This window comes from Uloborus diversus, chromosome 9 (genome assembly GCF_026930045.1).
Source record: "Uloborus diversus isolate 005 chromosome 9, Udiv.v.3.1, whole genome shotgun sequence".
NCBI classification, from domain to species: Eukaryota; Metazoa; Arthropoda; class Arachnida; order Araneae; family Uloboridae; genus Uloborus; species Uloborus diversus.
The window spans coordinates 117,932,508-117,954,320 of record NC_072739.1 but is presented as its reverse complement, the minus strand read 5'-3'; the positions used below and the strand labels follow the sequence as shown (position 1 = coordinate 117,954,320).

Below are 21,813 nucleotides of genomic sequence, written 5' to 3'. Positions count from 1 at the left end.
TTACTTTTAAGTCCCGATCATGGGTTTACAGAATAAATGTCGCAGCATAATGAAATATTTAATGCATCAGTATTACCAATACAAATCTAGCTCTGAGAGCCATTGCAGAAAAATCTAATAAAATTTAAAGTTTTCATTCTTGCTTAAATTTTGAAGATGAATTTCGCTGAAATAAGTAATAAGTTATTATATAAAGCAGAGCATTAGAAAGATATCTAAACAATGCAAATGTTTTTTTAAAAAGAAATCTTGGTTTTGTTATGCACTTCCTACATGACGTTAAAAAACATAAAAAATATATGACTGAGAATAATTTTTATCGCGTTTCCGATACTAGATTTAATGACAGCAGAGGAATTCTCCAAGCACATCTAGACACAAAATTGTATACAAAAAATGAAATAACCTGCCAAGCAGAAATTTGCTTTCGACATTATCTATAAATATTCACTGCAAACATCTTATATTGTATGCCGTTATACACGTCAAAAAATTAAAAGTTTTCCATACACATTTTTAGAAAAAGCTTATGATTAAGAATAAAAAATACACTATGAGTTTTTTTCGATCTGATTTGAATTCATTCTCTTCTGCTCACCCCTGGTTTGAACACCGCTGAGTAATTCCCTGTGTTTATAGAGAAAATCTGGAGCTTTGTGCTGCTGAGTTGTAAATAAAGCAACAGCCTTATAAGAACTGTCAGTCAAAATGTTTATATATAGCAAACCTTTCTTTTATAAACTTAGATACATTCAAATTTGTAGTGTATTTCCTTCGCAGTTTTAAATGTCTGTTGAATTGTCAATAGCATGCGCACCTAAACGCAAAGTTTACCTTGAATTAAAGTTAATGTAATATTGTTTCAATCTTTTTCAACGCATAATTTTCGGGCTACTTTGAATTCGCTTTGTTCAAATACTTTTTTCAGCCGGTCTACACAAATAAATGAATAAATAAATAAATAAATAAAATAAGTTATAAAAAACAACAACAACAACGAGCATTTATAAAAGGTCATTTAAATCACTTAAAGTTGCCACCACGAAATTCCAACTTCCATTAGCAACTCATACAAATAAAAAATGAAACCAACTTATAACAGTAATTAAAGCATCGTAATGATTTAAATAAAGGCACGACAATGCCAAAAAATCAAGAGCGGCACTTTTATCGCACCCCCGCGAAAGACCCATTTCGCGCAAAAGCGAAACAAGGTAGCAAACAAATCTCTTCCACCTGCAAAAGGCTGCTCCCTTAACCTTCCATTCAAAGCAACCATTCATCACAACAACGCACAAAAAGTAGCTTTTAGTTTCGCACAATAAGCGACACACAATAAATAAAAATACGGAGAGACCGCAGAGAAGATAGGATGCTGCACTTCCTACTAAATATATATAAGCGCGGGAAAAAATTGTTAAGACCGGAATTTATTTATCCAGCTGAAGGATTGAGAAATTTGTCAAATACCAACCAAAGAATACAACCTCGCACATTTATGCTCTGCAGCAACTTAACCGCTTCTTTTGTAGTGCGGCGTGGGAGGGTAAGGCGAAGAAGAAACCAGGAGGCTTTAGGGGGGGGGGGGGCATCGGATGAATACAACAACCTACAGACAAACGGCTTCCGAGCAAAGAAAATTTGTCGACGGGGGAATAGACGAGTCAGTTCAGTTTCAAACTGGTCTGAGTTTGCCGATGACGAAATAAGTGGGATTTTTTTAGGAAGTTGAAGGCGTCGACAGTTCATGATGAAAAAGAAATTATATCTTCATAGTTGGTGAACTGTACTTATTGGCTTGGGAAAATAAATAAATAAAAAAAAGCTAGAATATATCTAATATTAAAAATAATTATTAGCTTGAATGAAAGACAAGTATGGATACAAGAGGGAGACAATCGCCTCCTCCTCGAGCCGAGATAAGTTAACTGTACCAATGCAATTTTTTGACATTGAAGTTCAAAATACGTAATTTTAGAGGATTTTTAGGAGAAAAAATATTTTGGGACTCTCCTACGAAATTTTTTCTTAATTGAAGTCTTAAAAACGCAATTGCAGGTCATCTGTTACTACGTTAAGGGAGGGGTCGGGTTCAGAACGTTCTATGAACGTTTTCTTTTTTTGAAATTAAAGAACTTAAGACAATTTTTAAAGTTGCTGGGGAGACAGTTAGTTCGGGGGTTTGACATTTAAACACGCGCGCAACGCGTATTCACTCACGCACACATACAAAAATATATATGAATGTAAATGTATGATTGTGTAATTCAGGGTATGTGGTAAGAGCATGTGATAAAAATCATTCGCGCCTCCCTAAAAAAAATTCTGAGCCCGTTCTTGGTAAAAGGCATAACATTACAATATCGTAAATAGAATGCTATAGTACCGTCCATAGCAGGTAGCTGAGTTCTCTACATCCTTTCCTCCGCGGAAGGTAAAGACTGTCGCAGAGGAAAATATTCTACCTACGAATGGTCTTCATAGAAGGAATCTTTTAAGATCCTTGGAGAAAATAAGATCCTAAACTCTAAAGAGTGAACTTGATCGCTAAGATGTTCGCTCGATAAAGAAGAGAGAAGGAAGTTTACTTTCTGTTTATTGCAAAGATTATCTTTAAAACTGTTAAATGCAATAAAATTACAATATTCAATAACAATATTAAGGGCGAGGTTGCTATGAGAGAAGACGTAATATTAGATACTCTTTATTTTCTCAAATTAGCAGATTTAGTATGCACAATTTATTACACAAACCATGGAGCTAAGCTTCTTACAGAAAATATAAAATTAAATTTTATACCGTATACAATTAAAAAACCTGAACTATTTTCTCGAATAAAAATTGCTATTTCAAACACGCATCATTTCCTTTTTTTCAGCACACAAATATTATGACTTCAGATAATTTTATATTTTTCCATTCCATTAGTATATATTTGCAAATAAAATATTTGTCACGTAAAGTAGGGGGGGGGGGGAGCAATCAACATTTTGTGGAAATAAAGTAATGTCTCTTTATGATCATAATGTATCAAGGTAAATCGTAAAATAGAAGAGTTAAAGACTTTAAAGACGTCCCAAAGCTGAAAACATCTTAGCCCACTTTGACTATTAAAGAGGTTAGACACAACAAATACTTTATTTTTATTTTTGTCAGCACCTTTTTCCATCGCTTTTCTCCAGTTCTTTTGATACCGTTGCCACACTGGATGTATAAATTGGTGGTTTATAATTTCCTGTTCTCCTCAAAAACTTTTTCTCCTCTACTTTTGCATTATTGTTACTTCGTCAGCGGTTGTGTTCGCAAGAAAAACCGCTTTCTTCGCTTAAACCAAACGCAGGGGAGAATTTGAAAAATGAAATATATAAATAAAAAATAAGAATAACTTTTCTCCTTTTAAACTGGAATGTATATATAAGTTCGATCTCCCATCGATGTTCTATAGCCACAGAGGCTTGATTGATGAAAAAAGAATATCATGATTCATGGATATAACCTGGAAAAGAAGACACGCTTGATATTTGGTGTGGAAAGAACACAACAAGACGGCAAAGGGGGTGGATGGAATTTTTTCTTTATTATTATTTATTGTTCGAGATGTAGGAGGAGGCGGAAGAGGTGCATCGAAATTGATGAACAACAAAGAGGAGTGCGTGTGGAGAAGGTGTCAGGAGGTTTGGCGTCAGCGTATTAGGGAAAAAAATGTTTGCTGCTCGATGCGCCGCGAAACTCAAGTCCTGTCACAAGGGGTTGCTTTTTTGACAAAATTGGAAGTTTTATAGGTCTTGGTAGGGATGCGGAGTCAGACTGATTTTTAGGTAAAGGAGTGCGAGTCGTACGATTTGAAATTCCAGAATTCGGTCTGATTTTGTGGTAAAAGGAGGTGAAGGTTTTAAAATTGTAGTAGTCGAAGGTCTGCCAAGACTGTCCAGTCGGAGTGGGACAGATTTTGGTGTAAAGAAGTCGGATTCAAAGAATTAAAAATTATGGTAGTCGGAGATGGTCATTTTGTTTCCGTGTCTGAAGGTCTCCCAAGACTGCGGAGGCGGAGTTGGGACTGATTTAGGTGTAAAGAAGTCGGATTTGAAGGCTTAAAATTATAGTAGTCGGAGTTGGTCATTTTCCGTTCGTGTCTGAAGGTCTGCCAAGACTACGGAATCGGAGCCGAAGTCGGAGTTGGACTGATTTAGGTGTAAAGAAGTCTGATTCGAAGGCTTTGAAATAATAGTTGCCGGAGTTGGTCATTTGCCGTTCGTGTCTTAAGGTCTGCCAAGACTATGGAGTCGGAGCCGAAGTCGTAGTTTGACTGATTTTGGTGCAAAGAAGTTGGATTCGAAGAATAAAAATTATTCTAGTCGAAGCTACGGTCAATTTCCCTCCATGTCTGAAGGGCTTTCAAGACTGGAGTCGAAGGCTTACCGATTTTGGTGCAAAGAAGATGGATTTGGAGGCTTTTAAGTTTTAGGAGGAAAAGTCGGTCATTTCCCATGCGACTCCGCATTCCTTGGTCTTAGTAATCCCTTACAAGAATCATTTTAATTTAGAAATAATTTACATAAAACATTTATGAAATTAATCAATACTTTCATGCACTGTTTTATGAGGTTTGCAGTATTTTCATAAAGGAAATCTTTCGCCACTTAACTTCTTGGTCCTAATTGGTTCTTAACTAAGAAGCATTTATGTAATCAGTAAATTATTATTACTAATTAAAATGTGTTTACTGTGAAAAATAATGTTTTGAAGAATGATATAAATCATCAAAAAAGAAATATTATTGTTTATTCTTAAAAGAACGTCTTTCCAAATTAAAGGAAAATTTATAAAATTTTCATTTATCTATAATTTACAGAAATATTGACACAAAATTAATTAATAATTGTATTTAATGTATAAAACGCGATATATACTACATACCACAAAGGAAGCTTTCATGCGAAAAAAAATTTGCAATTAAGCTCCTTATTATTAACGTTGTTCTTAATGAGTTTTTCAACTCCGAAAGTAATTAAAAAAAATAATAGATCCTTGTTTATGAAGTTTTAGTAAAATAAATAAATAATAAAACAAATTATCAGAGAAAGAGGAAAAGTTATTATTCATAAATTTAATAAAATCATAAATTAAAATTATAGTGCGTATTAACTGTCAATCTTTTGTTTTCGTTATTGTTTTGTCTGAAGTTGTTCTTAATAAGTATAGTAATTTGATATTCGGTTTCATATTTGAAAAAACGACTTGAATATATGATGAAAAATAATTATACCTTTAGGGAGTAGCACCCCTAAAGTTACCCTAATAATATCCAGTATGTTTTTCGATAAGTTTTCTTCATGTTACCTGTATTTGTATTTATGTAAGGTCTCCTTTAAAAAGAGAAATGTTATCTACATAAAGAAATAATGCTTTAGCTATCTACCTCAAGAATACTGTATGTTTTACTTTTAAACAACGACTACAAAATTATAGTGTTGTGTTTCACCAGACAAAAACTGAATCCAAAAAATTTGAAATGTTAGATAGAAATCAATGCTTTTATCATAATTATATAAAAATTAGCTATATTTTTAAAATTCACAAGAAAACATCTTTGCAAAATGTTGTATGTCTTCATAATGCTTTTTATTAAAAAAATAGCGAACAATATTTTTCCCTAGCTAATTGTTTCCGATAAATGTCGGAAGAAATGAGCTTGAAAAAAAAAATCAGTAGGTCATACAATTTGCAGACGTCCCCCTTAGCACTGTATACGCGAAATCGCCGAAAGTGCATTTAAGGAGGCGAAATAAGAAGGGGTATAGAGAGCCAGCCAAAGTGTCAGACTCATAAAACAAATCTTTAACACAGTTACAGCTCCACTCAACTTCGATGCACTGGAAGCTGATGCCACCGCTTTTGTAACAATTCCGCCGACAACAACAGCAACAAACAACGACTTTTTTCACTGACTCCATTTATTACATTTATTTATTTGTGGGCAACGTTTTTCTTTTTATCACGATTTCAGATTTTCCTCTCTAGGAATCTTTTATCCCCCCCCCCCCCCCGCCTACGTTGTTGATTCCGTTTCTCTCCCGTCAATTTTTGAATTTTTCTAAATTTGTTTTATTTTTTCGCGTCAGGTTTTCGAGTGTTTATTTTTGTATTATTCTTTCTCACTTTCAATTCTGCTTTGAAAAAGAAGTTTTTTAGAGAAAAATGATTTTGATGCCACGAGTTGATTTGTTTCGCTCAAGTAGTGAACGTTTATTTATAAGCTTGTGTTCCTGCAGTTATATTTTAGATTTTTAAAGAATTCTCCACATCGGAATAATTTGGTCTGCAGACGCCAGTCTGAAAATCTTTCTGTCAATTCCTATATATTTAATGCTAAATATATATTACTTTTATCCAGAAAAACAAGCAGGGAATGGACTCTGAATTTATTGTGGCAACATGTAAAAACGAGGCAATAATACATTTTCATTTGTTTGAGTTTTTGTCATAAAGAACTAATGTCTTTTTGTTTTCTTTGGGTTGATATAACCGAATATTTCTCGGGAAGTAGAAAAATGTTTATTTCTTATTTTAGAACTTGATTTAAAATGGAGAGATAGTAATAACAATAACTAAGAATGTGACTGAATGTAGTTTAATCATACTGTAAGCGTAAAGTAAAATTAAAAAGTTAAACTTTTTGAGTTCTTCATCTCTTCTTCCTTAAACCAGAAAAAACTACACATTCTTGTAAAAAAAAAGCTTAGTAACACAAAAATTAGGGACACATATTACTATTTTTAAACCAAAAATAAACAAATAAATAAGTAAAAAACAAAAAAGGAATTACTTATAAGTAAATAAATAATTGAATCAGTAAAAATTAAAAACAAATAAATATTATCATAAGAAAAGTCAAAATAAAGAAGAATCTCCAGTTCTGATTTTTACAAAAGAGCGACAGTTCTGATTTTTACAAAAGAGAAACATAGTTGTTCTTTTTAAGTTATTGTTGATAATATATTTATACTGATAATACAGGGTTAATAAAATCGAAAGAAAATAGTTTTCCAAAAAAAAAACCTTTATGACACAAGTTTATGAATATTATAAGATGATTTAGTGCATTTAAATATTTGTATTTAGTTAGTTATGAACGTTAATAAGAGCCCTTATTTAGTTATGATTATTATGAGCCTCATCTGAAAAATTTACTGTTATTTACCTCTTCTGAAAATATTACGAGGTTTCCTGGTTTTGCAAATGATAGTTACCACGAAATAAAAATTTATAACACTCATGATATCCCACCATTAAGAATGAACGGATGTTAGAAAATAAATGCGTGTCGTAGGTCCAAGGTTACAGCAATCAGCAAAGTAATAAATACTTTTATGAAACAAATAAGCAATGTTGGAGTCATCACATGGAGAGGAAAACTACAATTTTCACGCCAAAAAGCAAAAACGGAACTTCCCAATTCGCCCAAAATGAAATCTTGTCATCAAACACGGGCAAACGAAAACGACCACCAAGAGATTACAATAACTAATTAAACAATTACGGGCATGATAACTTTACACTTCGACCCCAGGAATACTATCTCCCCTTACCTATCCTTATTAAAAAAGAAAAAGCTCCTCGTTCTTAAATATCTCGCGTCAGTTTCCCGTTGCAAATGCACCGTCCTTTTCGAAGCTAACTTGCTCCCATTGGCGAGGCAACTAGATACAGTATCTTCTGAAACGCTTTTAAAAATGGGTTGTTGGGCTGACTAATGGGGGAAATTAGGGCCATCACGAGGGCCAGAGTGCCCTCAACGCCACCCTGATGGCTACGCTAATGACATTCGGAGGAATAAGCGATATATGCGAAGATTTTTTCCCCCATTTTCATATTTGGTTTTGGGATGTTGCACCTCAACTTGAAACCGACGCTTTCTCTAGCGATAACGCAGCAGAAGCAACTGAGTCTATAATACAGCGATAGAACTAGGAAGTTAGTTTTTATTCCACTAGGAGCGGAAGAAAAAACAGCGTGATTCGCTTTTTATGTGTTTTTAAATATATCAAGATTTTTTTCCCCATACAGTTTCGGAACTTTTTTCCTGCTTTTCTTCTTGGCTATGATGGGTGGCAATTTGCGGGTTTTTCTCCCCCACTCTCGCTCTCTTTCGCGTCAAGCTACATTTAGAAGTAATTGCCGTATATTTAATTTTAATTTTCCCGTGAACGAATTAGTTTGTATCAATATTTACATCTTCGTCTGATGTATTTAGTCGTTTAATTTCTTTCTCTCATAAAACGTTCGAAAGAGTATTAATTTGATTTTTTTATTCTCCATTTGAAGGTTTTTATGAAATTTCAGTAGCGTAATGGCGGGAAAAAAATGTCTCCACGGTTTTAAAAGCAGTTAGACGCATGTAAGAAAGGGTTGAAAGTAATAAATTTGTTTAAAAATTAATTAACAACAAAAACTATTTGGAGAAAAAATAAAATTTTTGCTTGTAGAATTCAGTCATTCGTAGTTTTGTAGCGTGATAAAAAAAATATTTCGCTTGGTTTTTTTTTTTTTTTTGCATATTTAGTCTAAATATTATTTTTTTAAAAAAAAAGATACATATTTACGAAAGAAAACAAACAAGAGAAGATGTTACTTAAAAAAAAATGGTTACTTTCTCAGAACAGGTGTTTTTTCACATTTTCTTACACAAAATACACGATGATTTAATGAAAATTTGCTTGTTACACTTCACAAGTCAAACTTACGGAACAATTTAATTTATACGAAATATAGAAAGCGTGCATTGAAGCATTTTTTCTTCATTTGTATGATTAAAATTCCCAAAATGAGTTCCATGATATCTACTTGTTTTTTTTTTTCTGCAACGTCATTGCTCACTCACGATATTTATAGATAATTATTTCAATACAATCTTATCCTTAAGCTCCATTTCACATTCAAATTTAAGCTTTAGACTATAGCTTATATTCTTGAATTTTCATATGACGTGCTCAGCAGAACATTATGAATAGCAAAAAATACCATTATCATGTCAAATCTTACGTAAAACATAGTGGTTGGTTTCATAGTTTTTTCACAGTTTATAATCATATTGGAATCGAATTTTAGACAACATATACTCAGTTACTGGCAACAAAGCACAAATGATGGAAATTTCTGTGAACTTGTACCTCCCAAACTTTAAATTGTTGGACAGAAGCAAACTGGTTTCTAAAGTGTGAGATTCGTTTTTCATTTATTTAGGGCTGAACTAGAATATTTGTATTTCCTTAATTTAACACACACAGAGGTAAAATCCCTTGTTAATATAGTTATTTCTCTAATTTCTTTATTTGTTATTGCTATTATTATTACTTTCCTTAGAACATTTTTAAAAAGATTCTTTTATTATTTGCTTGGTATCTTATTAGTCAGGTTTTTTTTTTTTTTTTTTGCCGCTTAGATTTTTAAAAATATAGCTAAATTCTTTAAAAAAATCGCCAACAAGAACATTAAATATTTCGAAAAATAAAACATGTTTGGACTCTAACCTGGGGTTCTCCGTCTTCTGGTTCGGCATTTCCATTGGGTGTGTCAGCAGACCTAGGCGCCTGATTGGTCGAGAGATTGATCGCGACGTCTCCGTCTTCCTCATGGTCCATCATGCCATGTCCCGTCTTGAGAGCCTAAAACATAGAAGTACACCATCAAATTATCTGCCAAGATGCTTTAAAGAAACAACGAATGAAAAAATCTTCCCTTCCCGGAAGATGTGATCCTTTATACTTGAAAAGTTCACAGCATTAAATTAAAAACTAAATTTACTTAGTTTATACGGAAATGACTTAATGTGCCAGGCTAGGCATGGTTTAAACCAACCAGATTTTTCCTGAAAAACTAAAGAGTAATTAAAAATTGATTATTTATTTATTTCTAGTTGGATTTTTTAAACTATTTAATGTCGTAAATGACTTCTGCTTTTAACTTAACAACTCAACGAATTTCAACAACAACTTTCTGTCAATGAGTTCTGTAAATTGTATGTAGTTGAAAAGATACTAAATCAATACTAAATGAAGGAACTAATATCAATTAGTTATTTCAATTTTTAATAAAAATTTATTCAACCTACTAGACATTACATTATATCAAGGTAATTTTAGCCCAAGTATCACAAAAATATTCAAAATAAATAAGTAAATTAAAATGTTTAGTTCACAAAATGAATAATGAAGATGAGTATTAATCAGAGCTGCGGAGTCGGGGGGAAAAGGGTCGACTACGGGAATTTTTAAGCCTCCGACTCCGACTGCTTTACCTCAAAATCAGTCTGACTCTAACTCCATAAGCAGTCAGAGTTGCAGACCTTGAGGGAAAATGATCGACTCCGACTCTTTGAATTTTAAACCTTTGACTCCGGTCCCTGCTTCCGAATCTTTTTGCTCAAAACCAGTCCGTCTGAGCAGCCCTGGCATTAGTTGTTATATGTACATTAATTATTCAAGTTAATGCTAAATTTCACTAAAAACAGGCACATGTGTAATCACAAAAGTTTTTTTTTTAACCCAGTTCGCCCCCCCCCCCTCAAAAAAATCATGTTTTAAAACAAAACAAAAAAAAAGATTCTATTTTTCTTCCTAATCCTGGTGTGATTTCTAACAATTGTTTCAAAAATAGAATAAAAGAATAAAATGCTCGATGTTTTTATCTTAATTCTTAAATATAATTGAAAGAAAATACTTTACGGTGGGCATAGAATGTGTTTTAGGAACGGTCAAACCTTCAAGGAATAAAGGCATAATTTCGTAACTACCTCAATCGAAAAAAGTTACAAGCACAAGGAAATACTAATGAAAAAAGGCAGAAGTCATTGAACCGGTTCAGAAGACACTGGTACATCCATTTTCTTCAGAACTATAAATAAACCAATTTAAAAGTCAATATAGTACCTAAATTGTCTCTTGGAAACAATGACTATTAATATTAATCATTTGATTATAGATAGTTACTTAAATATATACTTCATTTACGTTTTGTAATTAAATATGTCTCCTTTTAAGCTGACAATTTTTTTTAAACATAATTCAGAGCAGATAGCTTTTTTAACCTTAATCAAAGTAGCTTAAATTGTTTTACCAAAATAACTTCAAAAACCGTTCAACGTTTTATGCTTTAAAACTATCATTTATCATTAAATATTGGACTCTATTCAGAAGCAATACGATCCCCCAAAAAACTTGGCGAAAACTATAAATTTGCTTCAAATAATGCGAGTTTTACTATTTCAATTCAACAAAGTCAATTTAAAACACATGCTGCATTTTACGCCCTTAAAGCCGTGGTCAATATTATAGAAGTGGCCCAGACGTTAGTCAGAAACATATGATTTTTTTTATATTTATAAACAGGTAAAAGTTTGGCAAACGGGATAACCTTAGGAGAAAAGGTTAGGCCCTGAATTTGCCATCTAAAAATCCTTAACACCTACGGTTTTAAACTGGCAGGTGAGTTGGTTTTGCAAAGCCGTAAAAGTTACAAAGTAAATGCGTATTCACTACGAAATTGATATCGTATAGTTAAAAACTGACGTGACTATGGATTTACGTTGCAATTTTTATGGTTTTGCACAAGTAAATTAGAAGCCAGTTTAAAACAGTAAATTTTATAGAATTGTTTTAGTGCTTAAAGCAATTTTTAAGTACAACTGTTATAGATTTGTACAGCTTGAAATATGTCTAAAAAATTTGTCTTCTTGAAATTTGTGCTTGTTGTTAAAGTATAATTTCTGTATTCGAAGACGCTTCAGAATGAATTCATAAAATTTAACTTATTCAGGGACACATTTATATTTCCCATTGATCTCATCTAAGAAATCTCTTTCTGTATTCTAAGCCACTTCAGAATGAGTTCAGAAAATTTAATTTAGGCAAACAAAACTTATCATATACTTTTTACATTGACCTCATTTAGGGCACTTGAACCCTTCAAAGCAATTCGTGCAGTTTGTCTAAGAAATATATTTATGTATTCTAAGACGCTTCAGAATGAATTCATGAAATTTAACTTATGCAAATAAAGCTTATCATTTACTTTTCTCACTGACCTCATCTGTGGCACGCAGAATCTTAACACAATTCGTACATTTTGTCTGAGAAATCTATTTCTGTATTCGAAGAAGCTTCAGGATAATTTCAGAAAATTTAACTTAAGCAAACAATACTTATCATTTACTTTTCCCATCAATCTCATTTGTGGTTGACACTTGATTTTTTCTTATTTTTAAATTCGTGCATTTTGTAAAAGAAATTTTTTTCATTATTCGAAGATGCTCCAGAATGAGTTTAAAAAATAAGTAACGCAAACAAAGCATATCATTTAGTTTTCCCATTAAGCTCATCTGGGACACCAGAAATCTTAATACAGTTCGTGCATTTAGTAAAAAAAAGCTAATTTTGTATTCGAAGTCGCTTCAGAATGAGTTCAGAAAATTTAAGTTACAAACAAAGCTTAACATTTATTTTTCCCATTGACCAACTCTGGGGCAGTTGAAATCTTACTACAACTCGTTCATTTTGTAAAAGAAATTTATTTCTGTATTTTCAGAAAATTGAAATTACTCAAACAAAAAACTTATCCTTTACTTTTCCTATTAACCTCATCTCGGGCACTTGAAAGCTTAACACAATTCGTGCATTTTGTCTAAGAAATCTATTTGTGTATTTTAAGACGCTCCAGAACGAGTTCTGAAAATTTAACTTATGCAAACAAAACTTATCATTTACTTTTCTCATTGACCTCATCTCGGGCGCAACCTGTGACTGGAAGTTGAACGGCAGTTTCAAGAAAACACGAGAGAGATAAGTGCTTCTGAAATCAATCAGATTGCGTACGGCAAAAGATATAAAAATTAACCCTAACTGTATTTTAACGAGAACGAACCCTTCTTGGGGCCTATCGCCTTTTGGAACGATAAACGAGGTACAACGGAGTGTGGTTGGAATAACGATCGAATGCTTATATTCGAAAGGGACGTCTATGGTAGAGAGAAGGGACTCTAATGAAGTTGGACGACGGAGCGCTTATCAAAATTTATAGCTCATTGCGGCCTCTTTAATGACACCATTGTTGATTAGGGCTAATCTTAATTGACGCTAAACGAGGGGGTGGAGATTTTTTGCCCCCTCCTTCTCGTGATTCCCGCTAAGTGGTTCATCGTGGGGTGGGGGCGAGGGGCAGGGAACGATTCAAGACGACTGATTGGAAACTGCGTACTTCTCGAAAGGTAAAATTGTCTTTACCACCTGTGTATGAGAGAGGTTTTTTTTTTTTATAATTCTTTTTTTATATTTTTTCAAGTGTGGCATTATACAGTTGATTTTTTTTTTCATTTATTATTATTGATGCAAATGGTATGAGTTTCTTGGCGTGTTAAAGAAAAAACGATTTACCACACCTGACGGTCACGTGATTATAGGGACACAGTACCATGTGATATAATCAATTAATTTTCGATAAAGGATAACTACAACTTCTGAAACAAAGCTTACGGACTACAAACTTTATTGAAGTATTTAAACTTTACAAATGAATTGCTTTGGAAGTTTACTTTTCTTAATAAAGCTGGAAACCCATAAATGTAAGATTGCTTTAACCTACATTTATTTCAATAGCTTGTAAAATTAAGAATATTACGCAACTTTCATTTTTTAAAAAATTACCTCAGCTGCTGATAAGCGTGTTATTTGAGAGAGTCATTCACAAAACGTAGTACTTCTCAAAATTTCTGCAAATAAAAAAAAAAAAAAAGAAAAGAAAAACAAACGAACAAAGAATGAATAATAGGGGAAGGTTGCCGTCAATGAACCGGTTCCATGACTACACCGCGAAGATATTTCTCGTACCAGAGTTTGGGCAGAAGCGAAATCAGTTTTAGTCTCTTCCTTTGTCTAAAAACAGACTACTGCAGAGTCGTCAAAGAGCTAAAAGTATTTCATCATATTGTTAATCGATCAGAAAAGATTTCTACCATTATCTTACTATTTATTGAGATTTTCATTTAGTTATAAAATGCTTTGAATATCACTGATCAATTAAGCGTGAACATTGACTTAAAAGAGTGCCTTTTCAAGTACCATTCCCCATACTTCATGTTTCATCATGATTCGTCACATCAATAACAGCTATAAGAATATTCAAAATGACACAGTCATCATCGGACCACTAGGTGTTTTCACGTGACAAAGAGGTTCATTCCTGGAAAATCTCAAATACTGTTGTAACTTCAGCTCAATTACCTTTGAAAATTACTCAATGGCTTTAAAATAAATATGATAATGAAAAAAAATAATCGCAGTAATTCATAAAAACTCTTATACATTATTATAATTTCAAGTCAATTTTTTTAAAATAAAATTGATGAAAAATGTACAACATAATAATACAGTTCCAATACTTTTGCTGTTCTAGAAAAATGCAAAAATTAGTAAAATATAACCTGTGGACAATAGAGAGCATGTAACGTGCTGCAGTAGCTTACAGAAATAGTGGCATGGACCTTAACAAAATATTCCGACAATATAGAGTCCTGAAAGCAACTTTAAACAGTCGCAAGGAAGATAAATACCAGTTTGTTGTTACCTTAGTCACTTATTAGAAATTTAGGAGAAAAGCTCTCCGAAATAGGAACATGGTTAGTGAATCATATTTTGAAACTAGAGAAGACGTTTTTGCAATTAGTTCTGAAAAATTGGGGGAATTGATCTTTCAAGAGGCTGAGAAAAATAATACATCCCACAGATTTAATCAAGACAAAAAGTCTGCTATTACTATATTCTCTAGTAGTTTGAGACTTAAACTTCTGGTTTCAGTAGTAAAATGGTCAATAATTTCTCTCACATTTAAGAGAGCAAGTAAAATCTTGAGTCGAACGAAAATCTTCAAAATGGATTTAATAAAACTCCCAACAATTCAAAAGAGGTTGAAAAGATATTAGCTAAGAGCAGTGTCGCAAAGGTTGGGAAAATGTCAAGTGGTGAACGAGGTGTGAGGACAACAGCTGTGCGTTGTGTGAGTGCTGGGTTTTTTTATGTTCCTATCCGAAAATAAAACATTTTAGAAAATAAATTTATTTTTCTATAATTTATTGTTTTTGTAGTGCTTATTAATCACCTATCATAAATATTTGTAAGTAACGCATTGATTTTTTAATTTGAGAATGTGGTCCATCGATGGAAACTCGGTGGTCCATCCATAGAAACCGGTAGCCGTGAATGGACCACATGCTAAAATATTTATTTTTGATTTTCATTCTTTATTGTGTATATTTATCATGAAAGTGAATATTATAATTAAAAGAGAGATATACTGAGAAATTGTTCCTATAACTTAATGTGAAATTTGAGTTGGATTTCTTTTATTAAAAAATCGAAAACTGTTATGTGGTTCATTGACGGCAAGCTTCCTCTAATAATACGATCAAATTTATTATGTCAATTTTTGAGAAAATATTAGATTATTCTTAATAATTAAAAGATCCAGTTCTACAACTTAGCTTCAACTTTGAGACGCCAGAACGCATTTTTATACTTTAGCTTAAGGATTCTTTTTATGAAAGTCCGGAACTGAAGTTTTGTTTTAAGACTTCCAAAACACGCAATTCCTTTTTCATTCATAATTAATGTTCTCATTATTGATGCTACTGTGGCAACAAAATGCTTCATTTCTTAGACGAATAGCTAATAAAGAAAATGTATGCCATCATGGGGAAGAAACAATACCAATTTGTTAAAAAAACTTTTTTGTGCGCAAAAAATATTGGTGTTTAAATAAAATATTCATAAAACAAAATCTGATAATGGTAAGTTTTGAAAATGTTTTATGCTAAAAAAACTCTTTTCAATGCATTGAAACAAATAATTTTTGATTCTTTGATACAAAAAAGTTCAAATACATTTTTCTCAAAGTTTACAGGAACATTTTATGCTATATTGAAGTAAAATTTTATGCATGAGTAAGAGTTTCCCCATAAGAAATACACTTATTCTTTTACACGTAACGGAATGACTGAGTTTTGACGGGCACCAGATATAATAAGAAAGATATATTTCAAATATTTTATAACATTACGTAACATTAAAAGGGATCTTTAACAACAAAATATGCTCCTCAAACAATGGCTTCGAGTAAGGTTTATGGTCAAGCACTTAACATCAAATTATTAAGGGGTCACAGTACCTCAAAAATGATCAAATGATCAAAAAAATATTTTATTGCTTATTTCAAAACTACAAATTATTCGTAACACGGGGAAAAAGTTTCATCGCTTTAGTTCAAATATTTAAAACTAGTGGAACCCGCACGGCTTCGCCCGTAATAGAGAAATTAAAGGTCTTTTGGTTCGCTTGTATATATTTACAAATAATGTATGGTGAATTTTCTCGACAATTGGCTTGTACCGACGTTACAGTTCCACGTTATGATAATTTCGTATCTCGCCCATTGGCTTGCGCCCATGGTACGATTCCACGTTATGATAATTTCGTAATTTATGATAGTTTTTTTTTCTTAAAATTTGAATAAAAAAAGAACCACATCGAATTTTCGAAAAATCGCTTCGAGGTGCACACCCCCATGCTACATACTAACTTAGTGCCAAATTTCATAAAAATCGGCCGAACTGTTTAGGCGCTATGCGCGTCACAGACATCCTACAGACATCCTACAGATATCCTACAGACATCCAGACATCCAGACATCCTCCGGACAGAGAGACATTCAGCTTTATTATTAGTAAAGAAGTTATGAGTAGTTTTAGGTCATGCTCGCTATGTGTTCTTATGCAAAAGAAAAATTTTAAATTGATTTTTCTCGGTGATTGTATTTTTTTTTCTTGTCATTAGAATCCCTAAGGATTTTTTTCTATTAAAGATACAGCTTTAAAGTAATATTTTTTTGCAGTCAGGATAATATTTTTAACAAAACTGTGCATTGGATAAGCATTTTATAAATTACTCAAATGTTTAGAGATTTTTTACATAATTTATCAAAGAAAATGTTTCAATACATATATAAACAAATGAATGCACAGCTTTTTAGAGTTGAATATTGTGATTGCTTAGCAAAAATCTTTTTTTTTTTTTTAAATAAGTGCAAAAATAAAAAAGCCTTAAAAATTTTGAAAAATTGAAATTTTCCTAAATGTTTTGAATTTTTAAAAAATGTGGGCAATATTTTACGATTATGAAAATGGATTATTGGTTGCGAAACGAGTGTGTATGTTATGGTTTCAAAGAAAAACACAACATTCATAAATTAAAAAAAAATGTTTAAAAGGTACTGTGACCCCTTAAAACTATATTAAAAGCACATAATAAAAATTTCTTAGCAGTTCTCTAAAATTAAAAATAGAGTCAAAGAAGAAAAAAAAGGATGTTAATTTTCATATTAAACAGAACACAAAGCACATTCAGCTCCACAAATAAATGTTTTCCAAGCCATTGACTGAAATAGAGACATACGAAAACATTTCAAGAGTATTTATTTGTCTGAAGTGTCGTTTTTCTTTTGAAAATGCGAGACAATAATTACTACACTTTTATAGGAAGTGAAGAACGGTAACTATAGTGATGATACCTAAAAATAAGTGACTTTGCAAATGATCTGTGGTAAACAAATTTCACGTTTCTCAAAAACAGGTGCGTATCTAATTTTGTACTTTTGCATTTGTTACTAGAATAAAATATTTATAAAGGAGGCATTAGTAGCATATCAGGTTATTTCAAGACAATGTTTGAAACGAAGCAATAAATATGTTAAAATTGAATGCCTATTATGATAGGAATTGAGAGCAATAGATCCTTCCTAAAACTACGAAAAGTTTTTATTTGTTTTCGTGGCAGATGACCTCTCATAAAAGTTGATGTTAACCTGAAGATGTTAAACTGAAATGATTTTTTTTATTCAAGTAAGATGTAAGCGAAGTAATATTTAAAAAAAAAAAAATACTTTAGCAATAGATTTTCAGGGTAAAATAATTGATAAACGGCAACTTTACAATTTTGTTCTCTGGCAGAACGCACATGCAGTCAACAGAAAAGTAATATTTCATGAACATTTCACACATTTTATGAAATTTCATTGATAATTATTGTTATAATAGCCATACTTTTGTGTCTACATTTGTTGACACTACATTTGATTTTCTCTTTCTCATTTTTTAAAAATATATTTTAAACGAATTAGACTCTTTAAAACATATCTTCTGCAATTGGAAAAAAGATATTACTGATATTTTTAACATAAAATGCACTTTTGAATTAATTTAACTTAAATAAGCCATAAATTTATTCAAGTGTTCCAGAATTAAAAAAAAAATCACTTCTCCAATGCAAAGAAAAAAAAAATAAAAAAAAATCGCTAGAATAATTGCGAGTTATTGTTACCTACTTTTTATATGCCTACTTCAATTTTTTTTTCATTTTATTAACCCAGTAAGAAACGCTTTATTCCATTATAAAAATCAAAAAACAATGTTACGGAAAACATCCATAATAATTTTACAATAATATTTAAAACAACATATTTTTGAAACGATATTTATAATATCTTGTTTAAATTCGATACAAAGTGATAGAGCTCGCTTTTTCATCAACTTCAGCCGTACCTATTCCAAACTCATGAATTCATCTTGCGCGACAGATGGCGCAACAGTCATCTCGATATCAGGGTGTTAAAAAAATGCAAACGATTCAATACATTTTTTTCACCCTGAAACCTCACTGTCCCCGCATCCCTCCAATTCTATCCCTCTGCCGCATCTCATTTGGGGGAGGCCAAGCGTTAAAATAGGTGAAGGGGGGAGGACGGATATTGCTATTTAATGGATGCTTTCGACCCCCTTCATTCGACCAATGAGATTTTTTTTCTTTCTGTAGTCATTCACTTTTTTAATCGGCCTACTGTTTCTTTGTCAAAATTTACTTGTGTATGCGCTAGAATCTCAATACGTATTACAGACTAAATTTCTATACTAATAAATGTGAACTTTAGCAGAATTCTATATTAGTTAGTTTCAGGTACTTTGCCTATAGATGATATAGGTGTCATTTCCACCAGAAAAATGCCAAAGATGGTTTAAGCGATTTTTTTAAATACAAGCCAGTGTACCATATTACATTTAAACGCTTAAAGTAATTTGAAATAGTTTGTGATGACAAAATATCGTGTATCACCAAAAGAGAGCTTACAACATGAAGTGATGATTTGCAATTGTAGTTGTATATATTCGCGTGTTTGCAGAAAATTGAGGATTTTAACCTAAATTTATGAATACTTTATCATGAGAACATTTAAAGTTCATATACTATAGCATAGAATATTTTCAGGATAATATCGTTGCTTTTTCCGGTTTATTTTCTAATAAAAACGAAACGGCAGAGAAAACATACAAATAAAATCAAAATGCATGCACAAATTAAAACCGAAAAAAAAACAAACTAAAACAGGTGTTTGAAATAGTGAAACTTGCTCATGAAGTCCCCTAAAATTACTGTCTTACCAGTAAAACAGTTAACTTACTGGGTCCAGTTCAGCCGCGTCAAAGTAAAGCATTTCCCTGCATGTCAAACATTACCAGGAAATATAATCAAATTATCATACCGTGGGACGAGTTTCATTGTTGGTGACGTTAGGAGCGTTACTCGATCATTCACTATTATATATATATGAGGATTGAGTAATTTCAAAGTATCGTATATAAACAATTTAGATCAGAATGAATTTTATGTAATCCTAAAAATACATGGTTTTACCTATAATTTGGAGTACATTTAATGATAAGAAAATTTCCCCGAAATCTTGACAGTAATTTTGAAAATAAGTAACAATGTTTCAATGAGTACGTATCGGTCAGTTTTAGACACAGAACAAAGTAATTATAAAACATAAATATTACTTAATAGATACGCTAGTTGGTTTTAGAAATTAGTTATTGAAAGCGCAGAGACATCGCTAAAAGATATGCTAATCTTTCGATCAAAATATCATAAAAATAAAAAAATGTAAACCCTAATGAGAAGTAAAACTGTAAAGCAGAATGAAATTAAAGAATCTTTAATATTTTTCAAAAAATTAATTTCTATTTCAAATATTGCTGGTAAATTTACATTGAAATTTCCTAAATTTAATACTGAAACATTTAAATATATCAAATTATTCATTATGATTTCAATTTTATGCAGTTTTTAAATTATAACAAATCAATCTTAATACGAAAGTATCTAGATCTAAACGGCGTGTTGAATACTGAGCGTTCAAATTACTGGAAATATATTGCAAATAAGAAAGTTAAAGTTATATGTTACCAACATAGAACATAATTTTGAGGCCTAGATATATAAAGTACTGAATACTTAGCACTTAAATTATTGGAAAGATATTGAGAATGAAACAGTTAAAGTTTCGTTAGCGACCTAAGACTTGATTTTAAGTCTATATCTACATAGATCACTGAAAAAAACATTGGGAATTTGAAAGTTGAAGTTATGGTGCCCACATTAATCTTCTGGAAACGATAGTAAAATTTGGTTAAACTTTTAGTGAAATTATTTGTATGTGATATTTTTCAACAAGCAAGACGATTTATATAAATATGAAAGTGAAACAAACGACGTGACGATGTCAGAAATTTAACAAAGTAGTTTATGAAATCAATTATCCATCTTCAAACTGTGCTTCATAATCTGTCAACTGGAAAACTAAGTTCGAGCAAAAGAACTATTGCCAAATATAGAAATGTATTTACCATAAATAAAACAACTTTATATGAGCATAAACCGGGAAAACTCTTCCACCAGAATCACAAAATGACAGAAATGACAAAAACAATAATAAAAAGGGATCCCAGGGAGAGAAAAAAAAGATAAATAAAACTCGAACGGAAGAAGAGAAAATTCTCAAATCGCATCAGAGCAAGCAGCAGAGAAGAAAACGATTTGTCACTAAAGCGCCCGCAGTCATTTATTACCGAAGGTTCCCCGGATGCGATAAATTCTCACAGGCTTGCTTCTTGATGGGCCTACTTAGTTAGGCACCCGCCCCCTAACGCCGGGGTCTTTTTTTTTTTTTTTTTTTACATATACCTATTTCTGAGTAACTTTTCTTTTTTTTTTGTTTTTCTCTTAGTTTTTGCCGAGAGATAATAGAAATGCATGTGAGTTCATTTATTTTCAACGAAGCATTAAACCAAAGCACATACGTTGACACAGATACACACACAATATACATATATACCATTAATACGTGATGAAAATGGAAATATAAAAAAGAACTTATAAAAATACAAACAATTGTACACTAATGAATTACCGAACGTTCCCCAAATGTGAAAAATTCTCATAGGCTTGTTTCTAGAAAGGCCTACGTAGTTTGGCATCCACCTCCTAACATCGGGGACCGATCTATTTTTTATTTTATTTTTTTCTTATACATATTTCTTCGAACCGTTTTTTGTTGTTGTTATACACTTAATTTTGGCAGAGATATAATAGAAATGCCTCATGTATATTCATTAATTTCTAATGAAGCGTTTAACCAAAGTACACATAACTTGACCTAAACACACATTCCATAAATATATAGAGACATATTTTGTGTGTATATATATATATATATATATATATATATATATATATATATATATATTCAATTCAATTTTAATGAAATTATAAGTATGAAATAGAACCAATAAAAATGTAATCGATCGCACACTACAGAATCAAAATTTTAAAATTTCGATATTATTAAAAATAAATTTATGGTTTCATTTAATCGTATCGA

General features: G+C 31.7%; 1 protein-coding gene across 1 annotated transcript in view; it reads right to left on the bottom strand.

The window, feature by feature from the left end:
• The window catches only part of LOC129229808 (forkhead box protein P1-like), a 475,853-nt gene that overhangs the window by 127,923 nt on the left and 326,117 nt on the right, over positions 1–21,813 (bottom strand). Inside the window, 1 exon segment of the mRNA XM_054864184.1 lies at positions 9,531–9,665. Coding sequence (XP_054720159.1) covers positions 9,531–9,644 — 114 coding nt within the window. The 5' untranslated portion in view covers positions 9,645–9,665.